The sequence below is a fragment of the Panthera leo genome, chromosome D3, assembly GCF_018350215.1.
Source record: "Panthera leo isolate Ple1 chromosome D3, P.leo_Ple1_pat1.1, whole genome shotgun sequence".
In the NCBI taxonomy this organism is placed as follows: domain Eukaryota; kingdom Metazoa; phylum Chordata; class Mammalia; order Carnivora; family Felidae; genus Panthera; species Panthera leo.
Window position 1 is genome coordinate 47,126,116 of NC_056690.1, and position 24,886 is coordinate 47,151,001.

General features: G+C 37.9%; 1 protein-coding gene across 4 annotated transcripts in view; it reads left to right on the plus strand.

The window, feature by feature from the left end:
• The first annotated feature begins 386 nt into the window (after positions 1–386).
• Positions 387–24,886, plus strand: part of IMPACT (impact RWD domain protein) — a 30,799-nt gene continuing 6,299 nt past the window's right edge. Inside the window, exons 1-8 of one of the 4 annotated variants that reach the window (XM_042910676.1) lie at positions 387–518; positions 1,596–1,724; positions 2,693–2,745; positions 4,920–4,982; positions 14,189–14,274; positions 17,411–17,533; positions 20,063–20,160; positions 22,273–22,346. In XM_042910676.1, coding sequence (XP_042766610.1) covers positions 483–518; positions 1,596–1,724; positions 2,693–2,745; positions 4,920–4,982; positions 14,189–14,274; positions 17,411–17,533; positions 20,063–20,160; positions 22,273–22,346 — 662 coding nt within the window. In that variant the 5' untranslated portion in view covers positions 387–482. Of the gene's footprint in view, positions 519–957; positions 980–1,002; positions 1,203–1,595; positions 1,725–2,041; positions 2,067–2,692; positions 2,746–4,919; positions 4,983–14,188; positions 14,275–17,410; positions 17,534–20,062; positions 20,161–22,272; positions 22,347–24,886 lie in introns of those variants that run through there. The other 3 variants (XM_042910677.1, XM_042910675.1, XM_042910678.1) reach the window with 3 other exon arrangements.

Here is a 24,886-nt window from a genome sequence, read left to right on the forward strand (position 1 = left end):
TCCAGAAAACAAAACAAAACAAAACAACCCCTGCCTGGAAATGCAAAGACGAGTCTGGGCTGCAGACTGCGGTCGAATTCCTCCCTGGGCCGTGGCGGTAAGCCCGACGCCCCAACGTTTCCCGGGGACTCCGGGGTATACCGCGGCCGCAGTGGGCGACCTGAAGCCCCCAGCCCCGGCGTTTCCAGGACACGGAGCCCAGAAGCCCTCCAGCCGTCTCTCTAGCGGGACGGCTTCCCCGGGCGCCGCTAAGGGGCAGAAAGAAGGCGGGCACAGGGCCAGGGAGAGGAACCTCGGGTGCGGAGAGCCCCTCACATCACCTGGCCCACAACCCGGAAGCAGATGCGAGCTGCGAGGCGCGCCCCGGGTTGCGGTTCCGGGTCGGCCTCGCCGCAGCCGGTGCTCCGCTCGCCGCCGCAGCGCCCCGCCCCCGCACTCCGGACCTCGGCCGGCGGCGGCCGCCTGGCTGCTCCCGGGGCCACATGGCTGAGGGGGACGCAGGGAGCGACCAGAGGCAGGTGAGGGCCCGCCGGGGCGCCGACCTCCAGGCTCGGCTCGGCCTCGCCTCGCCGTCCCGGGCCTCCTCCGCCGAGAGGCCCTCTGCCCGGGGCCGCCCCCATTCCCGCCGGCACCGTCCGGGCCTCCAGGCGCGCCGTTTGCTGCACCGCGTTCCATTTTCTTGGCGCCCGTTCTCCGCCGATCGCCCTCCGGCCAGCCGCTCCCGGGCGTCGGCGGGCTCGGCCTGCCTCCGACGGTGTCGTCGTCAACCATCAGCACGCGACGGAGCAGCTCCGGGCCGGCGACAGAAATCCGGGTTCTGCTTTCTGCCCTGTCGCCGCCGGGTCACCTTGGACAAGCCACTTATCTCCAGTTTCTGCCTTTGCAAAATGGGCAATAATAACACAAACCCTGGAGTTCCTTGAGGGCCCGCTGGATCTTACTCCTCTTGATAGTGAGCTTTCCCTAGTGCGTGGCTCACGTGGGTACTCTTAAAAGCTTTTCCATCTGGGCTGTGAGGCCAAAATGAGATGCATACAAGATTGCATACTTTGCTTCCCCTTTTCACCTTTAGATCCTGTTATTTTTCTTTTTTAACCCCAAACCAAAGAATAATTTCCGAAATGTTTTTAGGATACGATTACCAAAAAAAACAACGAAACAACCACCCATACCTGTGCCTAAATCCAAAAGAAACAATGGAGGTATTAAGTAGGACTATATGGCTAGTATATAGCAAGGATACTGGGGAGTGGGAGTGAGGATTACGTGGTACCTAAGAAAAGGTGAAGCAGAGGATGTGTGTTCATCTTTCCACTTGTAAATCGTGCTGTAGGGTATTGTATATATCTTGGCTCACTAGTGGCCAAAAACCCAGTGATGTTGCAGCAAGGCTGGTCCTAGTCCTTGTCTGGCAACCACTTACAGAGTAGAACATGGTGACCTGCTGCTAAGACCTTCTGGCAGTGTTCCTTCAGGGATCCTTTATAAAGGCTAGTAATGTTAAATAAAAATACTTTATAAGAGAGGAAGGAAAATTCAGGCTTTTAGGGCATGTACATTCGTTGACTTTTTTTCCTCCCATCAACTTCTTACAGAATGAGGAAATTGAAGCAATGGCAGCTATCTATGGCGAGGAATGGTGTGTCATTGATGACTGTGCCAAAATATTTTGTATTAGAATTAGCGACGATATAGATGACCCCAAGTGGACACTTTGCTTGCAGGTATTTTTCCCTCCTTCTCTATAGCCATTTTCCAGTTACAACAGTGACTGTATGATTGACTAATACTGTATTCCTCTAAATGACTGTTGTGTGACTTCTAAATTGTCTGTTTTCTTGTTAGCTTTTGTTAACAATTGAGTAAGCACCAGGGTAATGAAATCTCTGATCACTCAAGACAAGCTTTAACTGATAGTCTCAATCTTTCCTATCCCAGTTATTTTAATTAGATATTCTCAGTGTACCTTTGACAGACTTGAGTTTCACTTCCTTTCATTGTTCTGTTCATTTAATAGGAGAGGGTTTAAACCTGGAAGGATGGCTAACCTTTAAGAGGAAGAATATGTTAGTAATTTAAAAGGCTTTATAAAACAGATACTTGTTTCTTTATTAACTGAGAATCAGTGTGGTTAAGATAAAAAGTGACAAGATGAGTATAGCTTTCTGTATTAATGCTTATTCTTTGGTGACTGCCTGTATTTTCAACATAAAGGTTTTTGTCAGTGTTTGTTTTTATAACAATACTGATCTGGGAACAAAGGTGTATGGGTCTCTGTAAAGGGTTAGTTATTTAATGTGTTTACCAGTATTTAATAGGATTTTTTTTTAATATTTCTTCAGAAAAATACCTGGAACAAGTTATAGTGCCACCCTTTTCACTTGAGGTTAGGGTTTAATGCCCCTGTTTCAGTTTTCTTTTCATCTTTGTCTTCCCCACTCTTATTTCCTAACTTTCATTGCTTGTATACCTTCTCTGTAAATAATGTGCTCCTTAAAAAATTGGCATTATCATTAACAACATACTTTAAGTATAAATATGAGGAGGCATTTCTCTCCTGAGATTGAACAAAATAATGGTTTTGATTTTAGTTTGGCAAGTAGGAAATTTGTCCAGTAACTAGCTTTATAAATATTGTTAATTTTGAGTCACGATGAAGTATAAACAGATTTATTTTTAAACTGCTTTACAGGTGATGCTACCAAATGAATACCCAGGTACAGCTCCACCTATTTATCAACTGAAGTAAGCTATATTTCTATGTTTATATTCTTACAAAAAGATTATACTTTTTAAAGATTATTTCTCTATATTGTGCTTTGTGTTTATATAAAATACCTTTCTTAGGAAAATACATATGGAAGTTAAGAACACCTTTTGGGGGCACTTGGGTGGTTCAGTTGGTTAAGCGTCCGACTCTTGATTTCGGCTCTGGTCATGATCCCACAGTTCGTGGGCTCAAGCCTCATGTTGGGCTCTGTGCTGGCAGCACAGAGCCTGCTTATGAGTCTCCCTCCCTCCCTCTCTCCCTCTCTCCCTCTCTCCCTCCCTCTCCCTCTCTCCCTCCCTCTCCCTCTCTCCCTCTCTCCCTCTCTCCCTCTCTCCCTCTCTCCCTCTCTCCCTCTCTCCCTCTCCCACTCCCCCTGCTCATGGTTGCATGCTCTCTCTCTCACAATAAAGAAACTTACCTTTTGGTAATGTTTATTCATTTTTGAGAGAGAGGGAGACAGAGTGTGAGCAAGGGAGGGGCAGAGAGAAAGGGAGACACAGAATCTGAAGCAGGTTCCCGGCCCTGAGCTGTCAGCACAGAGCCGGATGTGGGGCTCAAACCCACAAACCTGACCTGAGCCAAAGTCTGTTGCTTAACCAACTGAGCCATCCAGGCACCCCTGTTTTAAAAGTTTATTTATTTGGGGGTGTCTGGGTGGCTCAGTTGGTTAAGCATCCGACTTCGGCTCAGGTCATGATCTCATGGTTTGTGGGTTTGAGCGCCGTGTCAGGCTCTGTGCTAACAGCTCAGATTCTGTATGTGTGTCTTTCTCTCTCTTTCTCTGCCCCTCCCCTGCTCACACTGTCTCTCTCTCAAAAATAAAAATACATAAACATTTTTAAAAAAATAAAAAAGTACTTGAAAAGGACACCTTTTGGACTTTGTATAGAGCATTTAAATAAAAAAATTTAAATTATATAAAAAACACATTGCAGAATGTATTTAGTATAAAAGAGAATCACAGCGTTCATAGGGATAAAACAGCTACTGAATTGTATTTAGAGATAGAGAAATCTTTCTCTTTAGACAATCTGGTGGTTTAGTTTCTCCTAATCTGGTTCTGCTGACCTAGCCATAGTTCCTTGGCAAGCTTCTGCCTAAGACTGCTTGCCCTCTGGGAATTACCCATGCTTGGTGCTTCTGGAGCTTCTCTCTGCGCCTTGTTGTGGAGGAACCATCTTCTTAGCAGCCTAAGCTTAATCTTAGTCATGACCTGTTGATTGCAAATGATCTTTGATCAGCTTTGCCCACTTGACCTCCTAAGATATATAAACTTGTGTGAAGAGAATTCCATTAAATTGTCATTATTAAAATTTTTACCTACCAGTGGGATAATTTTTTGTATGTGTTTTAAAACAGAAATAAAATTTGATAATAATAATGGTTCTGTTAATTTTTATTTATTGAAAATGAGAGATATAATTTTAGAATGCCTATAAACATAAATGCCCTTTTCAGGAAAAGTTGATATATATTTTTGCAGTCACGTGGCAACCACTCTATTTGTTAAAGTTGTTTTTGAGACACTTTTTAGAAAAAAAAAAAAAATTGGCAATTCCTAACAGTGTCGCAGATACTGTGAATCTGGAAATTTGGATTCTCAAACTTGTTCTGCCATTTACGTAAACCTGGACAGGTTCATGATATCCTATGAACTCACCTCTGTTTTTTTTAAAAAAAATTTTTTTTAATGTTTATTTATTTTTGAGACAGAGAGAGACACAGCATGAGCAGGGAAGGGGCAGAAAGAGAGGGAGACACAGAATGTGAAGCAGGCTCCAGGCTCTGAGCTGTCAGCACAGAGCCCGACGTGGGGCTCGAACTCACGAACTGTGAGATCGTGACCTGAGCTGAAGTCGGACGCCCAACCGACTGAGCCACCCAGGCGCCCCTCACCTCTGTTTTTTAAACTATATTTTAATTGAATAATATTGGGATTGCCTTCATCAAAGTTTCCTGGGAGGACACAATAAGTTAATGCCAATGAAAGCATTTTGGAACTGTATAGATTTGTACAATATAACATTTTAATGAAAGTAGGTAATTTTTAAAAGTTATCAAATAATTTGTAATTTAATCAGTAATTTCTGTTTGAAATATAAACACAATCCTTGAATAGTCTTCTTCATTGTGTTTTATTTAATCTTAGTGCTCCTTGGCTTAAAGGACAAGAACGTGCAGATTTATCAAATAGCCTTGAGGAAATATATATGTAAGTAGCAAATGATTTAAAAAAAAATTCTACTTGTGATTTTATTGTGGGCTTTTGTTGCCACTGATATGTTAGGGCATTTTCTAAAGTTTTTGTTAAGCTGCCTTTCCCTTAACATAAAGGATGCATTTGAAAAGTCTTTGAAAGACTGGTTATATAATTTTATATATACACTTGATATGATTTCTACTTAGATAAAACAAAAACAAAAAACAGTAACGACTCAGAGCTAATAGCTGTAAAAATACCAGATTGTGAAAGTAAACCCAAAGATACAGTTCTTGTTTTAATACTTTCACAGGCTATGTTGAATGAAACTGGTTACAGCAGAATCTTGTATTAGGTCATAAAACTGAGAGTCTATTGACACTGTATTCTTCACTGTTTCATTCATTCAAGAAATACTACAAGACAGGCACTGTACTAGGTCATAGGTACACATAGTAAAAACAAAAATGGTCTCTGTTTTCATGGATTTTAGAACTTACTGATTGAGATACCACTCATGACATTGTAAAATGAAGGTAAAACTGCAGCTCTGATAAGTTCTGTAAAAGAAAGATATTAATGTGCAGTACTAAATGAATTTGAAACAAGATATGACCTAGTCAAGGATGGCTTGTTTGACTTCAGAGCTGAATTACTGAAGTGAAGATAACTAGCGAATGGTACAACATGTGCAAAGGCTCTGTGTCAAGGAGCTTGTCAAGACATAAAGTTGGTGGTATGAAGGGGGAAGAGAGGGGAGGGGAGAGGAGGGAGGATGCTGGGACAGTGACCTGGTGAGGTAGGCCGGGGAGGTCATGCACAGTCTTGGAGGCCATGTGAAGGATTGTTGTCTTTGTTGTTAAGACCCGTGGAAAGCAGAGGTTTTCAAGTGGTGTGATGTCGTTGATAAGATTCTGACTTTGAAAACACCAATCTGTTTCTGTGTGGAGAGCTGATTGGAAGGGAGCAAGAATAGATATGTTAGGAGGCTAATGCAGTAGTCCAGGGAAGATGACTGTGATTTGGATTAATTTTAGTAAGATGTTAATTTCGTAAAATAAACAATGTTTTAGAATCAGTTTTACTGTAATCCAGAAACTGGTAAGGATTGTCTTATATGTTCTAGGTGGCCACCCTTTTTGGTACAGTGTATCCCTGGGATCTCGGCCAGGTTCCTTTTCCTCCTAAAATATTTAATTAAAATGTGGTAAGTCTTTATGGAATTGCTTCTGTTCATTCCTTCCTGGAGAAGTATGGTCTTCCTTGAGTCCCAGGTTTACACTTGACCCTGGAAGCAACCAAGAACTGGACGTATCAATAAAGGATGACCCCATTTAGATATTCCTCAGCATATAAGTATTATTTATTTCCTCAATTAAATGTTTTCTGATAACTTTCTCTAACCTTACTGGTCATTCCAACTTTACGCCCCCAAGAAACTTGTTTCTGTAATCCTTTATTTATGTTTAGTTACCATTTTGTCTTCTCCCTTAGAGTAGAATAAATATACTGCAAATTTGTTCACCAGTGATGTTGTAATTATACATCTTGTGGTCATTTTCTTAGTTCTTATCTTACATGACATCTGTAACTTATGCTGGTGTTGAAGTACCTCTTTCTTGAAAACCTTCCCATATTTGGATTTTATCATACTAATGTTCGTAAGTTAGATTTTTCTCCTACCTATCCACAATGTCATGTACTCAGAAATGGCTTCCCATCTGCCTTTTTTCTATCCAAAAGCCCCTCTTTTACTAAGAGATAGATCCCTTCCCATAGGACACAATTTGGTGTTCTCCCTAACTGGTTCAGTTGAGCTATTTGGGAATTAGGAAAGGTCAGAGATTATAAAGCAGTTTGTTCTAAAGATAGAATTGTGGTTTATACTGTCTTGCTTATTAAAAAGGGCTTGAATAATCCTGGTCCAATGGTATTGTTTTCACACAGGTGGTGTGAGTAAAAATAAACACTCTTTTAAAAAGAGCACTCTTGGGGCGCCTGGGTGGCTCAGTCGGTTGAGCGGCCGACTTCGGCTCAGGTCATGATCTCGCAGTCCGTGTGTTCGAGCCCCGCGTTGGGCTCTGTGCTGATGGCTCAGACCCTGGAGCCTGTTTCAGATTCTGTCTCCCTCTCTCTGACCCTCCCCCGTTCATGCTCTGTCTCTCTCTGTCTCAAAAATAAACGTTAAAAAAAATTTTTTTTAAAAGAGCACTTTTTAAAACACTCTTAAAAAGTTTTGTGACAGCCTTTAATATTTTTCCATAAATCCAGCAGGGGGCAGCAAATTGAAAAATATTATTAGTTTTGAAAATTAGTAAATGTATGAATATAGTTTTTAATATTTATAGTTTCATTATATTCTAAATATTATATCACTATGAAGATTTTTACATTAACATCATTTTGTATGTAAAATGTGATTTTTGCCTAGACAAGAGGATGAGCCATGGTTTGTTTCCTCTTAGGTAGGAAAGCAGAAGTCAGAAAACTAACAGTTTTTCCCGTAAGAATTTATTGAGTATCTCCTATATGCTGGTACTTTGTTAGGAGTTTGGAATTTAAAAATGAAGATAAATGTGTACCAGTATGATATAATGACGTAATTACTGAGAGGTTTGGACCAAGTGCTGTACTAGCTTTTTTTTAAGAGGTTTTAGCAACAGACTATCTCTGGGCATGTGGATAGAGTTGTAAAGAAGGGTTCCATTGTGAAGGAGACCTTGGAGCATGGTGTTTGCGAGGTAATCAAGTGGGGAGAGGTTTTCTGGTAGAAGGGACTGCATGAGCAAAATCATGTAGGTGTGAAGCAACCTGGCATCTTCAGAATTTAGCAAATAGTTTAAGATGCCAGGTATACAAATTAGGTAAGGATAAGAATAAAGAAGTCGTAAGTTGGGAAAGAAGTGTGGGCATTATGTTGTAGGCTCTTAAGTGTTCTACACAGAGTAGTGATGTAATCAGATTTGTATTGCAGTGTGAGAGATGGGCTGTGAAGAGTTTGAGGAGGAGGGAGATGGTGGAAGCCTTTTTAGGAAGGCAACAAGAATGGATGGAGAAGAATGATCGGTTAAAGAAATACTTAAGAATATAGACTGGGGCACCTGGATGGCTCAGTCGGTTAAGCATCCAACCCTTGGTTTGGGCTCAGGTCGTTATGTCATGGTTCAAGAGTTTGAGCCCCATGTTGGGCTCTGTACTGGCAGCATGGAGGCTACTTGGGATACTGTCTCTCTCTCCCCCTCCCCCTGTCTCCCTCCATTCTTCTCTCCCTCCTTCCCTCTCTCTCTCTCCCCCATCTCCCTCCCTCCCTCCCTCCCTCCCCCTTTCAAAATAAATAAACTCTTTAAAAAAAAGAATATTGACTAGGATTTGGTGATTAGTTAGTTGTAGATTAATTTGCTTATCATACCTTATTTTTGATGAAATATTTTGCATATGAGTATTTTAAATCTGTGAAAATAATTATTTTAATCAAGCAAAAGGTGAATGATGGATTTAAAAATACCTGGAACATAATAATAAATGTTGTTTAAGAGTAATCCCTTAAGGAAGGGGATTAACATTTTTTTTTTTTTTTTTGGTAGTACAGGTTTTTCCCCACCATCTAAAAGTGGAGCATTCCTATTAAACCTCTCAAAATGGCATAAAGAAAGAATATCCCCAACTTTCTGAATGTTCAAGTTACACTGCTTCACTTTATGAGAGACCTACATTTGGTACAGTAATGGCAGTTCTTGTAAAAGTGAAAATTCTCTTCAGGTTTCTTTTGGTTAGTGAAAACAGCTAATGTAGATCTTTTGTAAAAGTGCAGTGGCATAACACAAACTTTTGGAAAATGGGGGAATATCTGTATTTAAATTTACAATGGATCATTTTAACAATATTTAATTTAAAATCCAAGATGATGATTTTAATTTCCCACAGCCCCTCACATTTTGATTTATCATGGAGTCTTAGATTTGAAAGTTGGGAGGAGAGGCTTATCAGATGAGATCAGGTGCGTTCAGGGTGGTATGGCCGTAGACAAGGCGAGGCTTATCAAAGCACAAATTGCCACAAAGCTAAAAGAGTGAGGAAAACATTGTTCAAGACTATTGCAGTAGGGGAGAGAGGCCAGAGCTCAGTCTGACTTCAACTTCCAGAAACAAAAGGCAGAATTTTTTGTGTTTTTAATTCCAATGAGTTAACATACAGTGTTATTAGTTTCATGTATGTAAGATACCATAATTCCATACATTGCTGGTGCTCATCATGACAAGTGCCCTCCTTAATCCCCATCACCTAATTCACCCATCTCCCTACCCACCTCCCCTCTGGTAATCATCTGCTTATTCTCTATAGTTAAGAGTCTCTTTCTTGATTTCTCTCTCTCTGTCTTTTTTTTTTTTGTCTCCTTTGCTTTTTGTTTTGTTTAAATTCCACATATGAGTGAAATCATATGGTATTTGTCTTTCTCTGACTTATTTCACTTAGCATAATACTTCAATCCTTTTTCTATGGCTGTGTAATATTCCATTATACATATTTATATATGTCACATCTTTATCCATTCATCAGTGGATGGACACTTGGGTTTCTTCCATATCCTGGCTATGGTAAATAATGCTGCTATAAACATAGGGGTGCATATATTGCTTTGAATTAGTGTTTTTGTACTTTTTGGGTAAATACCTAGTAATTCGATTGCTGGATTATAGGATAGTTCTATTTTTAACTTTTTGAGGAACCTCCATACTGTTTTCCACAGTGGCTGTACCAGTTTGCATTCCCACCAGCAGTGCACAAGGGTTCTTTTTTTCTCCACATCCTCCCTAACGCCTGTTGTTTCTCATGTTGATTTTAGCCATTCTGACAGGTGTGAGGTAATATCTGATTGTACTTTTGATTTGCATTTCCCTGATGGTAAGAGATGAAGAGCATCTTTACCTGTGTCTATTTGCCATCTGGGTGTCTACTCTGGAGAAATATCTATGTGTTTTGCCCATTTTTTAATTGGATTATTTGTTTTTTGGGTGTTGAGTTTTATAAGTTCTTTACATATTTTGGATACTAACCCTTTATTGTATGTGTCATTTGCAAATATCTTCTCCCATTCCATAGATTACCTTTTAATTTTGTTGATTTGTTTCTTTTGATGCGTAGAAGTCTTTTGTTTTTATGTAGTCCCAGTAGTTTATTTTTGCTTTTGTTTTTCTTGCCAGGAGAATTTTTAAAATTTTCATTCCAGTGTAGTTAACATGCAATGTTATATTAGTTTCAGATGTACAATACAGTGATTCAGCAGTTCCATATATTACTCAGTGCTCATCAAGATAAGTCTGTTCTTAATCCCCTTCACTTAATTTACCCCATCCCACACCCCCCCCCCCCTCCCCTATGGTAACCAGCTGTTTGTTCTCTAAAGTTAAGAGTCTTTTTTTTTTATTTCTCTTCCTTTGTTTGTTTCTTTAATTCCACATGAGTAGAATCATATGGTATTTGTCTCTCTCTGCTCTGACTTATTTTGCTTAGCATTATGCTACCTAGATCCATCCATTTGTTGCAGATGGCAAGTTTTCATCCTTTTCTATGGCTGAATAATATTCCATTGTGTGTATGTATGTGTATGTATACACATACATACACACCATATTTCCTTTATCCCTTCATCTATTGATGGACACTTGTGTTGCTTTCTTAGTTTGGCTGTTGTAAATAATTCTGCAGTAAACATAGGGGTGCATGTATCCTTTCAAATTAGTGTTTTTGTATTCTTTGAGTAAATGCACAGTAGTGTGATTCCTGGATTGTAGGGTAGTTCTACTTTTAATTTTTTGAGGAACCTGCCTACTGTTTTTCACAGTGGGTACACTAGTTTGCATTCCTATCAACAGAATTTGTAAGGGCTGGGATAAGGATTTGAGGGAAGGTTAATCAGTGAGCTGTGTAAGCCCAGTAAGTTATTTCCTGAGTTTGCAAATGTGTTTCTCATGATTAGGCCATCTGTGTTTGCTAATTGTTGCTCATCAGAAGTTAGGCTCCTCCCCTCCCATAAAGACGGGAGAAGGGATGCTGTCTTCCTTAATGATTACAGTTCAAAATGATGGCTGCCAGGTCCTTGAGAAAGACACTCTTAGGCTATAAAACTGACAGGATTCTCCCTAAATCCTTTGGGATACTCCCAAAGGAGTAGAGAAAGAATTTATAATGTCAAGTTTTCTAACAAAAATGCACTAAGAAAAGGGAGGTCAGGGCCTATAGTTAGGAAGTTCTGCCAGTCTCAAGTTTAGCTAAGCTGGCATTAAGGCTGTCTTGGCCAGGCTTCTAGAATCAGTTTTGGAAATAATGTGGCCTCTTTGAATCTGTTTTCTCATCTGTAAAATAAGGATAATAGAATAATACTGTTGTGAGGATTAAATGACATAATCTGTGTAATGTGCTTTAGAAGCATATGATAGCCACCCTTAATTTTATTGTTATTAAAAGAATCATCTCATCCAATTTTGTCATTTTGAAAATGGGATAATAGAAACTCAGATTGAGTGATTTGTCTGAGGTCACACAACTTAGTAGTGTATTTTAGCAAGTGGCTTTGTCCATAAATCAACAAATATAAATATTAGAAAATTAAAGATACAACAGAGCCACAAGTAACATGACTTTGTTTTGATCATTCTGGATTGGCTAATAGTCATTTAAGTATAGCTATTCACAAAATCCAGCTTTTAGTCCAAGTTTGTCTTTTATTCAATTTGAAACAAATATTGTTCTAGACATTTTCTATTTAGCTACTTTACCATAATTTAATTTAATAAATAAAAGCTTAGCATCTCACCCTATAATAAGTAGTTTTTTAAAATTTTGTATCAGAGTCCTTAGGATTCCGTAGACTTCCTCCAGGACCAGTTGTGGGTGGCGTGCAAGGCAGATAGACACAGGAAGGAGGACTCTCAGCTTTTGTCTGTTTATTTGTTTCTGATTCTGTGAGAGATTTCGTTATAGCAATGCAAAAGTTTGAAAACCACCAAATCCTAGTGGATAGTTAAAATCTTGGACCAAGGAGAAAACACAGTTTCTTCTTACAAGAGAAAACACAAATGCAGCAATAACAACAACAACAAAAACAAACAAAACACCATTAGTGATAGAACAAGGGAAAGAGTAATTGTCATTTTCCTTAGGAAATTGTAAACACCCACTACAACTTCCGTACGTTGGATTTCAGTAAGTTTTGTTAAATACAAGGGAAAAAGGAAGCATTCGGTAACTGATGTTGGGCAGAAGTGCTGCTGTACGTTTTTCTGCAAGAAGCCGTGGGCCGGAGGAGAGGAGATTTGGAGTTAAGGTTTAATTTTGTCTTTATTATTTGGAAAAATTATTTATTAATCGTGAAAATTCTTCCAAGGTGTTTTCACAACACTCCAACAACAAATCTGAATGTGAATGTATGATTCATACACAGGATGATTTTCCTGCCTCGAAGGGTGGCTTAAGGATTTAGTGAAGTAACAAAGTGTTTTCTACATGTCTTCTGTATAGTAGGTGTTCATTAAACACTAGATACTGGTATTACTATTTTTGGTGATGTGAAGAATTCAATAGAATGAGATTAGGAGATGGAGAGAATTACATACAAAAACATAAATTTGTAAGGATCACAAACACTGATATAAGGGACCCAGTTTTCTCATTGACTACCATCCCCCCAGGCCAGCATGTAGACATGGTGTAGTTATGTTGAGTGAATTAAGATAGGTTCACTTGAAGAGAAACTGCTTCTGTAAAATAAGATAACATGCTCTAAGTCTCTGTTTTATAGATGAAGAAACAGACTCAGAGTTCAAGTGGCTTACTTGCCTAGGATCATAGCTGCTTGATAGGAGAGCAAAATGCAGTGAGCAAGCTGAGTTTTGGAGTCAGTCTGCATTCACATTCTGTCTCTGGGCTTCTTCACTGCTTCTAAGACTGTTTTAGACAAGTCTGTTTTCTCTAGGTCTGTTTTCTCATTTGTACAATGGGGAAATAATACTTCATTAAATAATTGTGAGCATTTAATGTGTTGACACATATAATGAACTTTGGGCTTTGTATATACTCAATCCATCGTACCTTTCTGCGTCTATACCTCTGAATCATTTATTGAGAAGAGAGGATAGAAGTGGGAATTGTTTAAAAGAAATTCAAACCACATTCCCCAAATTTTAAAGCCTTCCCAGTTGAATTTTCCTCTCTCTTAGAATCTTAGACACCAGTTACCAGAGCACAGGGAGGAATGTTTAGTGCTAAGGAGTTATGGGTGAGATGGGGAAGATTTGAGGGTACAGAATTATTTGAAAACAATATTTTCTTCTCTCTGCTTGTTTTGAAAGTTTCCTTTGGTGGGTACTGATGAGTAGTGATGAAGAGAGATAGTGGTTTCAAGGGGGACTTTCAGAGGAAGGAGGTAAGGTGTTGTTATCAAGTAATACGGGGATTACTTTAAGTACACGTAACGGACATTTATCTAAAGTTGGTGTCATTCCCTAAAGAGTAGACACCGGGACCTTTATTTTATTGCTGTTGTCATCATTTGACATAACTCTATGGACATGAACCATGCCATGTTCTTTTTCTCAGTGACCTTTGAGTTGGATTTAATTTATCTGAATCAGTCAGACATTATTTGGAACCAAAATGAGTCAATTTGGGCAACAGAATATTTTGTCAAAAACAAAATGCAATTGTAAAGTTGTTACCTGAATTGTCTTTTAAGTCTTTTAAATTTGGTCTCTGAGGGAGTTCCTCTGATGCTTTGCATTCTTCTTTGCTGAAATAATTATACCAAACAAGTGTGCCAAATAAGCGGTTTGAAATTGTTCAAAAAGCTTAAAAAAAAAAGCAAGCTGTGACATCAGTACTGAAACCATATCTGCTAACAGGAACCGAATCCCCTTTACATCTATCTACTTCATCTAGTTCAAGTTCAGAAGTTTTCTTTACCCTCTTTGGTTGCAGCTTTTCTCTTATTTTAAGTAAGCAATGTTAATTTGGAGCCTGTTGAAATTGTTAATACTGATATGAACATCTGTATTCAATACTTAGCTAACAGATGTTAGGGAATCTCATGTTATTATAAATTCTTTTGTAAAAGGCATAGCTAGATTGCATATAATTTCTTAGATTGTAAATATGTTTATATTTTCTTGAATTTGAGAAAGAATTTTTTTTAATAACCAAGTTTTCTCTTCAATTTTGTTTAGACAGAATATTGGTGAAAGTATTCTTTACCTATGGGTAGAGAAAATAAGAGATGTTCTAATACAGAAATCTCAGATGACAGAACCAGGTAAATACCAGAAGAATATTATTAATATTATTAATGCTCTTTTAACTTAATCATAATTAAATTTCCATGTAACTATTCTAAATGAAATTTTTAATGAAAAATCTGTATTCTGTTTTATGGTTCATAAGTGGTAAAATACAGGTTTCTCTGGACAAGTTCATTTGCTCATGTAGTTATGGTTATTTCTATGTGATTTTAGCCTCTTTGGTTTCATATTATACTCTTACAGAACTTGGGTTAAAGAACGTGGGTCTAAAATTTCTGCTTTCTTTGACTATTAAGGTAATATGAACCATGTAACATTCCTCATGAATTACTGGAGTACACAAGTTAGACATTAGCTTCAAATGAATAAAGTGTTTATAGAAAAAGAACTCTGGAAAACACACCAACTGATATTTAGGATATAAAAATTTACTTTGAAAATTGATTTTTAAATTGAGATGTAGTTCACATACCATAATTATTTATCCTCTAAAAATGTGTAATACAGTGGTTTTGGTATATTCCAAAATTGTACACCTGTCGCTACTATCTAATTTCATATCAAAGACATATATTGATTTGAAAATCAATATATGTCTTTATTATTCTTTGATTGAAGCATTCATGACAACGCAGGTGTTTCTAATATTTCATTGTTACCACTGATAGAATTGTTTTCAATCTGGTAAAGAGATTTTTAAAAAACCAGCAATAGTTTATTTACTAACTTTTTAGAAGATTATTTATAAGGAACCAATTATTTTGGACTCACTTAGCAAAATCATTATATATTTAAAATTGATAGTAGTGGTAACTTTTTCAGAGCATTTTACTATTTTTCTGTAGAAAATAAACGTTTTTACTGCTTCCATTAACATCTGAGATAAATGGTGTGAAGATATTCTCTCCATGTGACAATCATTTTTGAATTGTTTTCCTGACTTTTATAATTCATGTTCTGATTTTGTAGCATTTCAGGGCATTGATAGGAAAAGTAGTCTCAAAATAAAATTGATTTTTGCTGATCTACCATGCTAGAGTGTGGGATAATTGCAAAAAATGGAATGTATGCCAGTAAAAATTTAGGACTCCAAAAAATTTGGAATCACTCAATTCTCAGGAGATTTTTAAAAGTATAGATCTTAAAAATAAGATATTTTCCCTTTTCCATCTATATCCACATTACAGTTTAGCCACTCTTTAAATTGTAATGTTATTGATTTTTGTTTACAATTTGTAGTTATACTTTTTAGAAATTTTGTTTGGTATTTTTCTTACCAAAAATTGTTTTTGTAGACTTCATACTAAAATGGAAGGATTTGTAATTCTAAAGAACTAATAAGGTTACAAGCTCGTGATCAAGATATCTCATGAGAATTTTCCATTCTACCCACTTAACAAGTAACTTAGATTGATTTTACTGTTAATCTTCAGTACAAATTTATCTCATAGGTTTTTTCTATTGCAGAAGTACTAAATTTTGAAGTAATTATATACACAAAAAATTTTTACATTTCTGTACTAATTTTAGACTTACAGAAAAATTGCAAAAATAGTACAATGAACTCTTTTATATTCCTCACTCTGTTTCCCCTAGTAACAGCCTACTTAACCACAGTATAATTACCAAGAATAGGAAACTAACATTGGTATAATATTAACCAAACTAAAGATCCGAATTTCATGGATTTTTTCCACTAATGTCCTTTCTGCTGTTACAGGATGCTGTCCAAGATTCTACATTGCATTGACCTGTTATTTCTCCTTACTTTCTTCTAGTCTGTAAATAATTTCTCAGTCTTTCCTTGGCTTTTATGACCTCTTATGACCTGACACTTTTGAAGAGTACTGTATTTTGTAGAATGTCCCTCTGTTTGGGTCTGTCCATTGTTTTCTCATATTGGAGCAAGATTAGGCATTTTGGCAAGAATACCACAAAAATGATATTGTCTCCTTCACAGTGCAAATATCAAGGAACTCATGGTATCAGTATGCTTTATTGTTATGTTTACCTTGATCCTTTGGTTACGGTGGTATCTGTCAGGTATCTCCACTGTAAAGTTATAGTATTAATCAAGCCTCTCCAGAGAACCAATTGGGTGTGAGAGTGTGTGTGTGTGTGTGTGTGTGTGTGTGTGTGTGTGTGTGTGTGTATGCCTGTGTATTTATAAAGACAAGGATGGGGGAAGAGAGGGATGGATGCAGAAGAAGGGAGGAAGAGGTGTGGAAGAGAAGGAGAGAGAGATCAATTTAAGGAATTGGCTCATGAGATTGTGGAGGCTGGCAAGTCCACACTCTGCAAGGTACTTTGGCAGGCTGGAGACCTAGGGAAGAATTAGTGTTGCAGCTCAAGTCTGAAGGCTGGCTGTCTGCTCGAAGAATTCCCTCTTCCTCTGGGGAGGCTAGTCCCTTTTCTATTAAGACCTTAACTAGATGTAGCTCTCTCACATTGTGGAGGACAGTCTGCTTTACTCAAAGTTAACTGATTTCAATGTGAATTCCATCTAAGAAATACCTTTACAGAAACATCTAGAATAGAGTTTGATCAAATAAATATCTGGGTACTGTGGACTAAACTAGCCAAGTTGACATATAAACTTAACTTCACAGTTACTGTCTTTCTCTTTGTAGTTGATAAGTACCTTGAGGGAGATACTTTGAGCCTCTGCTAATATCCTGTTCCTCCTTAAACTTTAACTTTAATATCTATTAGTCTGTCTTGTCAACAGGATTTATTGCTGTGGTGTTTGCATAATAATGATTCTCATTTCCTTCTTTCCTTCTTCATGGAATTGGAATTCTTCTGTGAGGAAGAGATGCCTCTTCTCCCTGTTTGTTTTTTATTTATTTTTATCAGTATGAACTCATGTATATTATTTTACTCCATGGGTTAAAATTCTATACTATCATTATTTTGTTGCTCAGATTTTTCCAGGTTTGGCCTTCAGGTAGACTCTTGTATTCTTTTTTGTTAGCTCACCTGTCTTTTTTTTTTTTTTTTTTTTTTTTTTTAGCATTTCTTTGCTCTCCGGAATCATAAGCTCTTCCAGGCTCATCTTTTATTTATTTTCCTAGACAAAGACCAACCAATTATTAAGTGGAATTCCTTACTGTCCTCTAAGTTCATTCATAAGGTCTCATATCCACATAGGTCCTGACATCAAGAAGAAAACTGAAGAGGAAGATGTAGAATGTGAAGATGATCTCATTTTAGCATGTCAACCGGAAAATCCTGTTAAAGCATTGGATTTTGAGATTAGTGAAAATCAAACAGGTATATTACCATCTAGTTTCTTTTGAGGCGTGTGGGATGTTTCTGAAATGGTATAGAACTGTAGTAAACTCTCATACGTTAAGAAATAGTTATTAATTTGCAGAGAATTGAGGGTTTTTTTTTTCCTGCCTGCTGGCCATTTTGATGTTTGCTAGGTCTGTCAGAATGATGAGGAAAAAACAGAAATTTCTCCCTCCCCTCACTGTTTTTTTTTGTGTGTGACTTTCTAGAGTTTTGAATTAATGATAGGAGAAACTGAAACTAAGAAAAACTCTGTTAATGTTTTCAGTTCACATCCTGTTTTTATATGTCTATTTTGAAATCCTCAGCTATCTCCTGATGTTTCAGTTAACTTTTAGTCTGTGTTCATAAATATAATAGCTGAACGTACAGCCACAGAACTCAAGCTAGTAAAATGCCTTTAAGATTTTAGTTTTTGCTTAAGTAGATTTGTTCCATAATCAGATAGTATTCAGCTTATGAATAGGTTGATGTGATAAATCAATCAGCTGTATGTTGCCATTGGAAAATATCTTCTATTTTAGTATCTTAAAATTTTGAACGGTAGCATCAGTTTTCTCAAGGCTTTTACAAAAACATCATAGGCCAGAGGGAACTATGCATTATACAGTAGCTTTCAAACAATACTATGAAGCTTTAAAGTTCTTGTGTGGTGTTTCAGGACCAGGAAGGGAAGTAAATAGGAAGAGAAAGAGTGGGAGAAAAGACCCAGGATTCCCACCCCTACCTCAGTCTCACATTTTATTCATTTATATATTTGTGGATTTGGCGTAAGATTTCTTTCAGGAAACAGGATACACTATTAAAAGCAAGAGTAAAAAGGGGCGCCTGGGTGGCTCAGTCGGTTAAGCGTCCGACTTCAGCTCAGGTCATGATCTCGCGGTTCGTGAGTTCGAGCCCCGCGTCGGGCTCTGTGCTGACAGCTCAGAGCCTGGAGCCTGTTTCAGATTCTGTGTCTCCCTCTCTCTCTCTGACCCTCCCCCGTTCATGCTCTGTCTCTCTCTGTCTCAAAAATAAATAAACATTAAAAAAAATTTTTTTTTTTTAATAAAAAAAAAAAGAGTAAAAATCATAGTCAACAATAAATAGTGTCCAGTTCATGTTGACCTTAGTGCTACCCTGGTACAGTGGTCACAGTTTGTTCAAGAAGAGGACACACTCAGGAGGAAGGCAAAACATCCTGCATAAACCTGGTTTCTTGACCTAGCCCCGCCACACACCAGTGCAGTAAGTTTTGACAAGTTGTTGTTTAAAGCTGTATAGAAATATTTTTACGTGTGTTAGTTGAAGTAGTCCATCAATTGTAAGGCAAGCTGACTTGGGTAAGATTCAACAGATCAGTGAATAGAAATAGGAAACAATTTTAATTATTTTTCCTGAATAGCTTTAAAATTTTTTTTTTTAACATTTATTTATTTTTGAGACAGAGAGAGACAGAGCATGAATGGGGGAGGGGCAGAGAGAGAGGGAGACACAGAATCGGAAGCAGGCTCCAGGCCCTGGGCCATCAGCCCAGAGCCTGACGCGGGGCTCGAACTCATGGACCGCGAGATCCGTGACCTGAGCTGAAGTCGGACGCTCAACCGACTGAGCCACCCAGGCGCCCCCCTGAATAGCTTTAGATCCTAAATGAGGCAGATGTAGCAGCCAGGATAGTTGGTAAGTTTCTCAACAGAGTTAAGGTCAAATTAGTGGTTCTTAAACTTGTTTAAGAGGCAGAATAACTGGAAATAATGATACTCCATGGAATACCAATTTGGTGTATCATTGATATATTCAATCCTATGAAGAAGGAACAGTTTTATTAGCAGAAAACATTTCATCACAGCTACACAAAATAAAGTCATAGGTTTCCCAACCCAGAAGTCCATCAACAGAATTGATAAATAAATTGTGGTATATTAGCAGCTGATAATCTTTTTGGTCTTAGGACCCTTTTATACTCTTTTTTTTAAAAAAAAAATTTTTTTTTTAACGTTTATTTATTTTTGAGACAGAGAGAGACACAGCATGAACGGGGGAGGGGCAGAGAGAGAGGGAGACACAGAATTGGAAGCAAGCTCCAGGCTCTGAGCCATCAGCCCAGAGCCCGACGCGGGGCTCGAACTCGCAGACCGCGAGATCGTGACCTGAGCCGAAGTCGGACGCTTAACCGACTGAGCCACCCAGGCGCCCCAGGACCCTTTTATACTCTTAAAACTTAGTTATTATACCGATTTATACTACTATAACATCCCAGGATTTGAGGCCCAACCTACTGGGTGACCTTGACAGGTGAAAATCATTTATAAGTCAAGTAGTTTAATCTTAACTTACATTTGAACACTTTTTACTTAAAATTATAATTTTAATAGATAGCTATTAAGGGTAATTTGGGTTGATTTGCTATATGATGTGCATCTCTTTCCCAACTCCCTTCCCCACCCTCTGCTCACACCATTGTCAATTTTTCATTATTCAAATGTAAGAATTTTAAAAATAAAATAATGTATTTCTTTAAATTTATAGAAATAGAAGAATTACCTCCGATTGATCATGGCATTCCTATTACAGACCGAAGGAGTACTTTTCAGGCGCACTTGGCTCCGGTAGTTTGTCCTAAACAGGTAAAGTTTCTATGTCCAGTTCACTTTGATGTTGTTTTACCAAAGTAATTCAAGTAAATGGTTTTCCTATTATGTTTGCTGTTATGTTTAATTTTCACATAAGATGAAAATTATTTGTTCATTTTCCTACCCCGGAATTACTGTGAATCATGGAAGATTTGTTTCAGTTTTAACAAATTAGGGCTTAACCCTCTAATGGATTTCCAAACAAGAAAAGCACATTGTGTGGAAAATTATGATGCTTAATAGCTTGTTAAAAAAATTATTTGTCCTATTGTGTGGGAGTTCTGCAAAACCAAGTCGGCTCCATTGATGCCCACGGAAGAGGACAGTGGACAGACTGGCTGAGCAGAGTCTTTCTGACCTGAATTCCTTTTCCTTTCTGCCTCTTGATCTTAGGTGACCTGATTCCCACTCAAGGATACCAAATGGGAGAATTTTCAATCACAAACTGTAACTACCTAGAAAGTTAAATTAACAACAAAAGTCTCATTAACTTAGCATAGGTTTGAATCCTTAGTCTCTTCTCTTTGGTCTCTATAGCTCCTCAACTGTAAGCCCTTCTTGAAGCCCTGAACTACAGGGTACAGTTCTTTGTACCAGGCTGCACTTTCACTCTCCTCTGCATTGACTTGTGGTCAAGATAACAGCTTTTGGTTCAGGCTTCTGGCTCTTTCTGTCCGCAGTTTGTCCTTGGCTGTTGCCCATAATCTTGTTGCCAGGGTCCTCCTTAGACATTATGTTCTGAATCTGTTCATCCTGGATCCTCTTTCTTTTTCTGATTATAGTCTCTTGGACTTACAGGATCATAATTGTGAGAGCTCAAATAAATCTTAAAGATCAGTGTCTGCTTTATTTTGTTGATCAGGAACCTGAGAACCTGAAAGATTAAAAAGTAATAACCACAAGATAACATAGTTTCCGATTCAAATTGATCTCCCTGGCTGCAGCTCAGTCTTCCCTACCTCCAGTATTTCTTCCATACTCTTTGCCAGCAAGTTACCTTTCTGAAAGATCTCGCTGTGTGTCCCTGGCCCCACCCCCAATCTTTGCTTATATCCGTTGTGTACAAGGAGAAACCTAAACTCTTCTATGGGGCCCTTTGTGATATGACCCTAGCTTTATCATTCCTGATACATTGTCTTTCATCTCATTCATACTCTAAATAGTTTCTACATAAAACTATTGGTTGTTTCCAGAACCTTTCTCTTTTATGTCCCTGGTAAGGTTACCAGATAAAATATAGGATGCCTAGTTAAATTGGAATTTCAGATAAACACTATCGTATGGGACATACTACTAATAAAAAATTATTTGTTGTTTATCTGAAATTCTAACTTAACTGAGCATCCTTTATGTTTTATTTGCTAAATCTGATAGATTTGCACATGAAGTTTCCTCTGAATGGAATGACTTATTCTTGCTTGCACCCCTTTCTTCCCTTTTGGTGCAAAAGAGATTGCTACTTATCTTTCAAGATCTGGCTCTTGTTACCTTGTCCGTAAACTTCATAGGACTCCAAGAGAGCTTTGGTCTTAACAACATTTGGAACATAACCATGTTGTACCTGTCAATTTGGATACATAAGTGTGATAAATTTTCAGAGTTCTTTTTAAAAAATGGTCATATTTATGTTTAAAATTCTTTACAGGGGGGACAATTTCATCTATAAGGACCTTAAACATAGTTAGTGCTTAAATATTTGTTGCTATTTGGTACTCAAAATACCAGGTCTGGAGGCCAGCCCGACCACTCTCTGTCAGCACTGTGCCCTGCTTCAGCTCAAACTATAAGGCCCAATAAAGCCTTACCTGTGCCTTTGAAGAAAAAAAATATATCAGGTCTGTAGTTTTTTATACCAATTGAGAGTATTAGTTTCTGCCTCTAAAACGAGGAGAAAACTTTGGAAATGACCTTTTCAGAGTGTAGTAGACTCTTTAAATGAGGAGAAAACTTTGGAAATCGCTTTTTCAGAGTGTAGTAAATTCTTTAAATCACTATTTCAGTACAACAGTATTTATATCAATATGCTTTAAGATATTTTTCTAGCATTTATTTATGGAATAAATAAAAAGTATACATTGGTTTATTTATATTACTGCTGTTTTTAAGGTGAAGATGGTTCTTGCCAAATTGTATGAGAATAAGAAAATAGCTAGTGCCACCCACAACATCTATGCATACCGGTGAGTAAACCTAATTTTAGGAATGTTCAATTTGTAAAAAATGGGGGAAACTGATGCATGATTTTTAAAATAACAACTATTATGTGGGGTTTTTTTCATTATAAAAGTAATAATCACGTATAGAATATTTGGAATCTGCAGAAAAGGAAAAGAATTGGAGGGAAAATCAGCCTTTTTCTGCCATTAAATGTAACTGATAATAGTTGGATACATTTTGATAATATATCAATACATTTTCCTTGTCTTCTATGCAACTTTTATTTTTTCAGTGCATTGCCTGTAGTATCTATGTTAACTAACTAGAATTTAAATAACTTGAAATAAACAATTTACCAAAAGCATTTTTCCATGTTGTTATAATTGCTTTATAGACATTATTGTAATGGCTGTGTACTATTTCTTTCGGGCTGTATACCGTAATTAGCTATTTTCTTTTTCTAGTTTTTCATATTTTTCATTATTATAAAAAATATTCTTGTGAACATCTTTGTATACATTCTAGATTATTTACTTGGAGTAGGTTCTGGTTACTTGAGATTATTTTTTGAAATGAAATGGGCGTGTAATTGAAGAAGAAAGAATATATTCCTAGAAGTAAAATCATCAGGGGCGCCTGGGTGGCGCAGTCGGTTAAGCGTCCGACTTCAGCCAGGTCACCATCTCGCGGTCCGTGAGTTCGAGCCCCGCGTCAGGCTCTGGGCTGATGGCTCGGAGCCTGGAGCCTGTTTCCGATTCTGTGTCTCCCTCTCTCTCTGCCCCTCCCCCGTTCATGCTCTGTCTCTCTCTGTCCCAAAAATAAATTAAAAAAACGTTGAAAAAAAAAAAAAAAAAGAAGTAAAATCATCAAAGTATGAACATTTTTGAAACTCTTGATACATAGTGCCAAATTTTTTCCCAAGTATTTCTTTTAAACCAATGTATGCTTTCATTGGCAGGGAAGTAAGTGTGCTTCTTTTGCCGTATTCCTTTTAGTTTTGAATACTAAGGTTTTATACAAATGTTTGCTAAAGTGTTAGTAAACAGAGGAAGAATATATTTCTAAATACGTAAATTAGTATAGACTTAAAAGAACATATTTTGGGACTGAAATGAATCAGAATATAAACATAGAGATTTAGTGCAAATTTAAACTTTTTTTTTTTTTAATGTTTATTCATTTTTTGAGAGACAGAGACAGCATGAGCAGGGCAGAGAGGGAGGGAGACACAGAATCTGAAGCAGGCTCCAGGCTCCTAGCTGTCAGCACAGAGCCCGACGCGGGGCTTGAACTCACGAACCGTGAGATCATGACCTGAGCCGAAGTCAGATGCTCAACCTACTGAACCACCCAGGTGCCCCAAGATTTAGTGCAAATTTAAAGTGTGATTGAGAATATTAGTAAAATCTAGGCTATCTGAAAATCAGAAAATTAAAAAAAACAATCCATCACTTTGGATAGGTGAGTTTTTTTATATTACTAAGTCACATTTCTTTAAGTGCCAAAATTTCCAAAAACTATTTGTTATATGATTCCCTGCTTACTAGAGTATCCCTGGGCAGGATTTTGATGTTTTGAGTTAGGGTCATCAATATAAAAACAAGGGATTAGACTCTGCTTGCTCTCGGTGATTTGAATGTGCTATAAAAGTATTAATTGCCATTCATTCATCCCATGTGTTTATTGAGTGCCTACTCTGTGCCAAATACTTTATGAAAGTTAATTTTGATTATTTCAGGAACTCTGCCCCTGCAAAAAGTTTAGCTTTTTCAAGATCACAAAGTTGTTAAGTGGAGTCTGATAAACTGATTTCTCTCTCTTTTATTCCGACATGGCTCTGTGGCGGCACCTTCAACAATCAGTCACTGGATATAATTTTAATCTTAAGTTATCAAAAAGTTAAGGGGCGCCTGGGTGGCGCAGTTGGTTAAGCGTCCGACTTCAGCCAGGTCACGATCTCGCGGTCCGTGAGTTCGAGCCCCGCGTCAGGCTCTGGGCTGATGGCTCGGAGCCTGGAGCCTGTTTCCGATTCTGTGTCTCCCTCTCTCTCTGCCCCTCCCCCATTCATGCTCTGTCTCTCTCTGTCCCAAAAATAAATTAAAAACGTTGAAAAAAAAAAAAGTTAAATAATATGCCAGATATTCTATTTCAGGCCCCAGATTTTTGTTTTTAAGTACCTGGAAGTATTTTTTTTAGTTTTGCAAGTTAGTAGGTGATCAGACCAGCTGTCAATTCTCACAGATATCAGCACGACTTACATGCTTGCTCCACCTTGCTCCATTATAATTGACACTTGGGAATGAAAGAGCTTAGCTTGCCAGAATTGTGTGGCACCTAAGACTAAACCAGGTACAAAGTGGAGTCTTGCAGGATCCCACTGGAAGTAAAGTAAATAACCTTTATCTCGTATATGGACTTTGTGTTGTATATTTTGAATGCTTAGGATCCTTTTAAGGTTACTTCTTCGTTCTGGGGCTGTGTTCCTGCTTTGGAGTTACGAGGCACTCGTCAGGCTACTGGTATACACAGCTATGGGATACTGCATTATCGTCTTCCTGGCATG